General features: G+C 37.6%; 1 protein-coding gene across 1 annotated transcript in view; it reads right to left on the reverse strand.

The window, feature by feature from the left end:
* The window catches only part of PLAA (phospholipase A2-activating protein), a 61,498-nt gene that overhangs the window by 26,773 nt on the left and 25,419 nt on the right, over positions 1-9,306 (reverse strand). Inside the window, exons 5-9 of the mRNA XM_006863008.1 lie at positions 8,978-9,145; positions 8,411-8,546; positions 5,402-5,571; positions 2,868-3,025; positions 908-1,127 (exon numbers count right to left, since the gene is read on the reverse strand). Coding sequence (XP_006863070.1) covers positions 908-1,127; positions 2,868-3,025; positions 5,402-5,571; positions 8,411-8,546; positions 8,978-9,145 — 852 coding nt within the window. The remainder of the gene's footprint in view (positions 1-907; positions 1,128-2,867; positions 3,026-5,401; positions 5,572-8,410; positions 8,547-8,977; positions 9,146-9,306) is intronic.

Genomic DNA, 9,306 nt, shown 5'->3' on the forward strand with positions numbered 1-9,306 from the left:
GACTCATAGCAATGCTGTACAGGGTTTCTGAGGCTGTACATCTTTACGGGAGCAGAATGCCTCATCTTTCTCCCACGAAATGGCTAGTAGTTTCGAACTGCCAACCTTGAGTTCGCAGCCCGATTCATAACCATTATGCTACCAGAGCTCCTTATGTGTTGTTGTTAAGTGCTGTCAAATCAGTTCCAACCCATAGTGACCCTATGTAGGATTTCCTAGGAGCGGCGGGTGAGTTTGAACTGCTGACCTTGCAATTCAAACCAATGCTGCAGTTCAGCACATTAACCCATACTACCACACCAGGACATGTACATACATGTTGGTGTTAAGTGCCGTCGAGTCAGTTCCGACTAATAGCAACCCTGTATGGGGTTTCCAAGGAATAGTTGGTGGGTTTGAACTGCCGACCTTATGGTTTACAGTCCAGTGCTATTCCTACAGTGCCATACACCAGGAATCTATACAGACATACACACACACATTTTTGGTTGTTGTTGTCAAGAGCCATCAAGTCGAAGTTCCTATGCATAGCAACCTTGTACAGTGTTTCCAAGGAGCTGCTGAGCAGCTGGTAGGTTTGAACTGCCAATCTCTTTGTTCAAACTGCCCTTGCAGTCCATTGCTTATCCTACAGTGCCACACCAGGACACCCATTCACACACTCTCTTTCTTCCTCTCTCTATATATACACGTTTATTGTTGTATTTCTAAGAAATAATCTATAATTATTCTATAAAATACAGATGTACTATAAAATTTTAAGCTAAAAATAAGAATGTGAAGTAAAAATCCAATGTGTCTAATGCTGTAGATCTTATTTAAATATTATGAATAGGTTTTTTGAGTGCATTTTAAAGATCTGCCAATACCGATAGAAGTACATAAAACCATACAAACCCTAACTTACCTGTAAATGGATCTGAAAAATTAGTGTTTCCAAGCCCCAACATTTGACCTTTTGTGTTATCAATAATAAACTTAGCCACTTGATCCAAAAACATGGGATTCAAATCATTCTTCTGTAAGAAGTTGTATGCAGTTAACCAGGGATCATCACTGGTATTGTATGGCAATTTATATGATGGTCCACCTTCATTGACATCAATGGAGAAAACATAATCAAATTCCTTTAACAGGAATATAAAAGGGAGACAAATGATTATTAACTTGTTTGCTCTTATATACCTCAATAAAAAACATACCACACATCATGTGTTCTTTATTTTCATAATTGTTCATTTAAACTTTCTCTAAAACACAACGCCAAAACTTTATTTGGCACAGAAAGATAAATGGCAATCATCTGCAGATGTTGCAAAATAAGTCTTTTATTAGAGGTGTGGGTATGGATTATTGCTATCTATTAGTCCTGGGGTGGCACTGGAGGATAAGCACTAGGCTGCCAAATCAGTGTGAACTGCAAGGTTCAAACTCACCAGCCGCTCCTTGGAAACCCTATACAGGGTCACTATGAGTTGGAATTGACTCGATGGCACTTAACAACAACATTAACTCTAAGGTCAAAGAATTTCCAATTGGTTGATCCCAAGGTCAGCAATATTATGTTAACATACCTACTCACAAAAACACAACTGCACCATCAGTACTACCTGCAGGATCCCTTAAGTCTTACTTAGTTAAATTACAGTCAGAGAGAAAGAAGTTAAGGCACTATATAAATTCCTAATCCAGGATAGTTAGGAATAGCTTGGTGGTGGTGGTAGTTATGAGCTGTGGAGTCAGTTCAGACTCTTAATGACCCTGTATAGGGTTTCTGAGGCTGTAAATCTTTTGGGGAGCAGAAAGCATCATCTTTCTCCCATGGAAAAGCTGGTAGTTATGAACTGTTGATCTTGAGGTTAGCAGCTCAACTTGTAACTATTACAATAATTACTAAATTTGTCTATCACGTAAAGCTCTCCACATATAGAAAGACATCTGTAAAAATCTCTTTCAAGATAGGAAGAATGAACTTTTCCAAAGCAATGTATTTTAAATGCAAGACACTACAGAGTATTTTATAAATATGAGGAAGAAGCAAAAGAAAACCCATCTAAAAATCTCTAGTACCAAAATTTTACGAACCTTACCTGTTCAGTAGTCATGGTGTGGCACTACAGAATAAGCACTAGACTCCTAATTGCAAGGCCAACAGTTCAAAATCACCTTGGAAACACTACAGAGTCGCTATGAATCAGAACCGAGTCGATGGCACTTAACATACACATTGTTCAGTGGCCCAGTCATTAGCTAAAGCACTGATTACCTACTGTAAGCATTTCCCTAACCTATTTCTTGTCACTGTTTTCCATAAGTCCCCTCCAGTACTAAGTACACTGGGTTTCTTAGTCTCCTCTTACCTCATCCATTCCATACCCACTCCAGATTAAAAAAGCAAAACAAGAGCAAAAATTGTGATCACTGTACTAAAAGAATCATATAGAAAAACATATTAATACCAAAGAGTTAAAAAATAAAACGAGCTACTCATCTACCCAGATCAACGAGAAAAAGCAATGTGTTTTTATGCAACTGAATTCAATAAAAATCATATTGATTCACGAATCCTAGGGCTATGGAGTCTTGGTGTAGTGCTGTAAGAGAAAACTGGACTGCAAACCACAAGGTCAGCGGTTCAGTCCCTCCAGCTGCTCCTTGAACAGCCCTATGCAAGATTGCTATAAGTTGGAATGGACTCAAGGGCACTTAACAACAACCAGAGAGTCAGGATGGTGACCTTCTGGAGCTAAAGTTTCTTCTTTCATTAATCACATTATTCACAAGTGACAGAACATATTAAAGCATTTATCTTTTACTCCACACACACGAAAAAAGAAGATAGGTTAATTAAAACATAGTTGACATACTTTCCCTTCATATAAAACTTTTCCAGAGGTTTGCTGATTAGCACCAGATGAGCCAACAACATCACCGATTTTCATCCATCTTCCTTCACTAATACTCCATTGATAGGCTTCAACTTTCTCTCCATCTCTGATTAAACGAGTCTGTCCATCTCTAGTACCTTAAAATAAAAATGGGAACAATTAAAGGTAGAATGGCATAGTGAAATTGAAAACAGCAACAAAAAAATTCAGATGGAAGATTGTTAACATTAAATAAACTTTATACTAAAGAGAATCTGTACTCTGGTTTAAAAGAAAAATGTAGCAAACAAAAGATAATAAAATGTAATTCTACTAAAAAGTTAAGTAGCCAAAAAAAATATATTTAACAGAAAATTTTACTAAGTTTTAAAAACATAATTCTATTAAAAAGTAAGTTGCTGTTGTTAGGTGCTGTCTAGTCAGTTTCGACTCACAGTGACTTTATATAGGGTTTCCGAGGAGTGGCTGGTAAGCTGAACCGCCGATCATGCTGTTCAAACTGACTTTGCAATACAGCACATTAACCCACAGTGCCATACCAGGATGAAAATAATATCTAAAGGAAATTTTTACTAAAGTTTTTTTAAAATGCGATTCTACTAGAAAGTAACCAGCTCCCTCAAAATAAAGCAAGTAGTATAACTGAGTGTCTCCTGACAACACATTTTAGTAAATGATTCCATTCCTCTAATTGCTGGGACCCAGAAATATAGAAGAATCTGATTTCTCTTTCTCTCAATCTCACAGTCCATTCTTCAATAAATTCTGTCAGCTCTATTGTTAAAATCAAGTCCAACAACCAGCTCTTCTTACTATTTTATATCTTCTTACTTTGTGCTGTTTCATGGTGGAAGTCACCATCAGTTCTCAGAGGAATCCAATAGTTTGCAAGCTCTGCCCTTGGCCTCCTTACAGTCTATATTCAACCCAATACACACAGGAATGCTTTCAAAAGGTTTTGTAGAATCCCAAACAGTTTTAGATTATCTCTTGAATATTTTATTTGATAGAAGACAGCCAGATTATCCAATCTCTCTGAATTAAATCTGCTGCAATTTGTTGTTTTGAAGTTTACAAAGGAAATCCAGCCTCACAGAGATATGTAGTTGAGAAAAAAAGCTGATTTGACAGTTTTTTTTTTCAGATAAATGAGCATGTGATAGTTAAGTTTTTATGTCAAGTTGACTTGGTCAGGATTCTCTGTGGTTTAGCAGTTAAAATGAAGTTATTACCTCTATGATGAGACTTAAAATAATACCATCAGCCCCATAATCTGATCAATCCCATGATCAATCCCTGATTGGATGTAATTATCTAATATGTTGTAAATTGTCTCTTTTCTAATGTTAATGATGCAATATACAGGAGGATTAGGTTGTATACAGAGCCAATCTCTTTTTCAGATGTAAAAAGAAGAGAAAAGTGAGCAGAAAAAGAGGGACCTACTACCACCAAGACAGAAGAGCCTCAAGTACAGCATGTCCTTTGGACCTGGAGTCCTTGCACTGTGAAGCACCTAGATCCAGGGGAAGAAAAATGGAGATTTACAAGTGCACTGGGCCTACTGACGCTGAAAGGAGACAAAGATGTTTCTCCAGCACTCTGAATTTGGATTTATAGCCTCCTAAACTGTGAGAGAATAATTTCTGGTTGTTAAAGCCACTCACTTGTGATATTTGTTATAACAGCACTAGATAACTAAGATAGAGCACATTCTGCAAGTGGTAGTTTCTTTAAAATAACATGGTGGAATCTAAAATCAATCAATACACTAAAATCTATCCTGTACTTAAAATGGGTCTTTCACCCAGATAGGACTTTTTGTTGTTGTTTTTAACATCATGCACTGGTCATCTGTATTCCCACTGATTTCGTTACAATGGTCTTTAAGTATTGGGAAGTTGTCAACCTCATGGTGGCAGATACACATTTTTGCTTGAAAGTTTGGATTTTTATCTTTGACAACAAATACTGTGAGTTATTTTCCTTAATGTGACAGGCTCACTTTGTTCATGTTGAAAAATAAATGTCTGCTTAGTACCCTCTATGCCAGTTAATCATTCTTTCAAGTTAAAAACTTTCAACTTTTCAGAATCTACTATGTATGCTCTAAATGTTGAAAGATTTTTAAAAAAGATTACTAGCTACGGGCAACTTAGCTCTATGTCTAAATTGTAAATCAGAAGCAAGAAGAGCCTGGTTTTCCAGTTGTGTGTGAGTAAAAACTCTTAAAAATCAGTATCTGGCAATGAGAATTTTACTGAGTATCTAGCAAAACACCTCTTTTTTTTTTTTCCTTATCCCTCTTAATTCTCCCAAAGGGAAATAGTATGGCTTTTATTTGCTAAAAGAAGTCCTGGTTTGGTGCTATAGGATAAGCACTGAACTGCTAACCACGACATTGTTAGTTGAAACCCACCAGATGTTCTTTATACAGGGTCACTATGAGTCAGAACTGCCTTGATGGCACTTAACAACAACAACCACAACAACAGAAAAACTGAAATATTTACCAGGTTCACTCAGATGTTCCCTCCCAGGAAGGTGCTCAGCATCAATGTCCCCTAAATCACCAGTTTTGGAATCAATAGTGGCTTGAGAAAGTTCTTTTTCAAAAGCCTTGATTTCCTGAGCACTTGCTGTCCGATCCTCTGATTCTGTAAAAACTCTGATAATGCCGTCACTATAAAGAAAAACAGATTGAAAATGTCAGCGCCAGAGTGTGGTAACATTATCACACCGGAATGATTTGAGGTTATAATCATCTATCTGCATTTGGAATACGAGAAATGCTATCACGTACTGACTGCTAAGACCAGCATTAAGCCTTCAGTGCACGTTATCTTCGATTCATTTTAAAAGCAGTGTATAGGATGAAAAAGGCTATTTAAAAGAAGCTGCTGGAAAAGGATAGAGAAATATCTATTTAATGATTTTCAAGCTAAATATTTACCATCACAAAAATCTAGAAATACAGTCTACTTAGATACATAGTAAAGGGCAGTGGGCCACTTTCCTTCTTAAAGGGCTCAAATATCCAAGTGTAACTCTAGAAAACAGCAAATGTTCATTATAAGTTCATTAGGGAAAACAGGCTTACTGCCTTCTATGTCATTAACTAGTAATGTCACCTCAGGGGACGGTGAAGACTGCCACACCTTTGAACTAGCACCTAAAATAATCTTCTATCTACTTTCTACCAAATGTAGGAGCCCTTGTCGATAAAACTGGACTGCTAACCACAAGGTCATCAATTCAAACCCATCATCCACTGTGCAGGAGAAAGATGAGGCTTTCTGCTCCTGGTAAAGATTTACAGCCTCGGAAATCATGCAAAGGGTCACCATGAGTTAGAAAGGACTCTATGACGATGGGCTTGGGCTATCAAATGTGTAGTCCCCTTTCCAACACCCCTCTGCCATCCCTAATCATGAAAAACAAAAACAAAAACAAAAAAAACACACACCTTTAAACCAAATACAAAAGTATTTCTAACTCTTCACTTCTTGACCCCTCAAGCACTTTTTGACATAGATGATACTCTCCCTACAAACTCTCTCTACTGTCTCTGCCTAAGATTTCAACATTCTGAATCCATTCCTTATTTGACCTATTAGCTTTTCTTTCTCTACACAGAGTATATTAAAGATTCAGTCTTTAGTATTCTGTTCCTCCTCTTTTCTATTTCCTGCCTCTGAGAAAAGGGGCTTGGCTGCCTGTTTTTGCAGTTTTGCACAAATACCTTCAGTCTCAGTTCTTATAGTAGTTCCAGTCTAAATGACTGCTACCCACTATTATGAAGGAGCTCTGGTAGCGTAGTGGTTACGAATTGGGCTGCGAACCTTAAGGTCAGTTGTTCGAAACTACCAGCTGCACCGCGGGAGAAAGATGAGGCTTTCTACTCCCGTAAAGATTTACAGCCTCGGAAACCCTATACAGGGTCGCTATGGGTCAGAACTGACTCGATGGCACATAACAACAACAACAACCCACTGTTATGAGTGTGGATTACGTCCCCAATTTTCTACTAATAGGGACTCCCCACTTAGAAAAAGTTTGAAGCTTTACCCTTCTCTTTTATCCCCTTGCTAACAGTCTTTCCTCTTAGTTATCGTATTTCTTTGAATCTTATTCATCATCATAGTTGGCCTAACATTTCATAACTTCATATCCCTACTACTGCAGGTGCTTTCTCGTTTGTTTTCTTATCCATTTTTAACACCAGTAAAATCTGCATAGTGGTTACGAATCAGGCTGCAAACATTAAGGTCAGCAGTTCGAAACTATCAGCTGTTCCGCGGGCAAAAGATGAGGCTTTCTGCTTCCGTAAAGATTTACAGCCTCAGAAACCCTGTACAGGGTCGCTATGAGTTAGAACTGACTCATGGCACATAACAGCATGTTTAATAGGAGTCCTGGTGTGGTGTTGTAGAATAAGAACTGGACTACTAACAGCAAGGAAGGTGGTTGAAACCCACTTGCTTCTTGGAAACCCTACACAAGGTTGTTATGACTCAGAACCAACTCGAAGGCACTTAATTACAGTATATTGAATATCTTACACGTTCTGCTTTTATCGCTCCTTGCTCAAAAGCTGCATATAGTAAGGTCTAAATGCCAACACCAAATCTAAACTATTCCTGGCATATTTAAGATCCATAATTAAATATGGGTACTCAATTATAATCTTAATTATATGGATAGTAATAATTCAGATCCATCTAACAAACTAATTGCTCACTACTGTCCAGCAGAAGTCCTCTACCATTTTCCTTCACCTCCTATATACTTACGGTCATTTACCATGACATACCTTTACATATTCTCTTTCCTTAGACACAAATTTCCATTTCCCTTTATATCATTATCTTTCAAAATCCATTCACATTTCTTCTACTCCAGAAAGTTTCCTACACCAACCTCTACCTTCTCTAACTTTCTTTGAATTCAACAGTTCCAGTTCAGAAACTGTAATAGATGCTGGTGTAATGGAGCATACATCTTTTACGTGAAAGCCATTATGCCTACTACTGTTTTGTTCAAGGACAGAAATGCAAATGTAGTCTTCCCAATTCATCTGAAAAATTTCAAGGTCTATCTCTAAGCCCTCTGTCACGGAGTTGGTTCTGACTCACAGTGACCGTATAGGACAGAGCAGAACTGCCCTATAGCGTGTCCATGTCCATTTCTATAAAAGCAGACTGATCGCTACAGCATCTGCTGAGTTTAAACTGCTGTTCTTTCAGTTAGCATTAGGATGCTTAACCATTATGCCACCAGGGTTCCTTTCTTGTTGTTGTTGTTAAGTGCCATCGAGTTAGTTCCGATCCACAGCTACCCAGTATAGGGTTTCCAAGGAGCATCTGGTGAACTTGAACTGCTGACCCTGAAGTTCAAACCAACTTTGGAGCCCAGCACATGAACTCACAACACCACGCCAGAGCTCCTTAATAGTGCCTATCAAATAACAACAACCAAATGCCTAAACAGGTAATTTATATTGATTCACTAGAATATAATACCTCGCACCAACCACAATGTCACCATTGTCTAGTACACAGCAGCACCATATAGACTGAGCCGGAAGTCGGATTGTCTGAGCACACTCCCCATGTTTCCAGACTCTCAGAGATCTGTCTTCGGCTGTTGTCACAAAATCTAAAATGAATGAATATAGAAGAGATTAGTCTGAATGTCAAGTTCATTTATACAGACCAGCATTACAGATAGGTACACCAAGTTTTTTCTACCTCAGAGTATTTTAATAAAAACACAGTTCTGAATCTTATTTGTCATCAATACCATATACAACTTCAAACATCACCTTTTTAATATACCTTGTACAATAAATGATACAGAATCTTTCCCCAGAAACCCATGATCTTTTTAGTGTAAAATCATCTAACTGAAATTAATACAAGGATGTGCAAACAATTTCTTCCATTAGGAAAAAGACACTTTTGAAATACAGCTATTAAAGTCAGAGATAGTAAATTTACGTAAGTAGTAAGTCTTCCTCCTCCCATCTTGGGAACGGGATGTCAAGAAGTACAATACAAAACTTTACATACAAAGCATGGCAGCCTTACCTTTACAATTTGGAAAGACAGAAATGCTATAAATATAATTTGTATGGCCATAATATACTTCAAGACACTCGCCAGTGATTTGCCACCTTCTAATACTAGCATCATTTGCACAGGACAGAAATTCTGTTTCACTCAAAATTGCCAAACCTCTTACACAATCTTCGTGCCCTGCAATTAAAAAAAGATAAAGTTAATCAACAAAATGGATCATTTCTTTGATGGCTCAGTGAGTAGTTAAAACTGATTTTCAAATGAGAGAAACTCACTTTTTTCTCCTTGGAAAGTTACAGAAACCAAAATTTGACTATTGTTGTTGTTGTCAGGTGCCA

Source organism: Chrysochloris asiatica, unplaced genomic scaffold (assembly GCF_000296735.1).
Source record: "Chrysochloris asiatica unplaced genomic scaffold, ChrAsi1.0 scaffold00053, whole genome shotgun sequence".
Lineage (NCBI taxonomy): Eukaryota > Metazoa > Chordata > Mammalia > Afrosoricida > Chrysochloridae > Chrysochloris > Chrysochloris asiatica.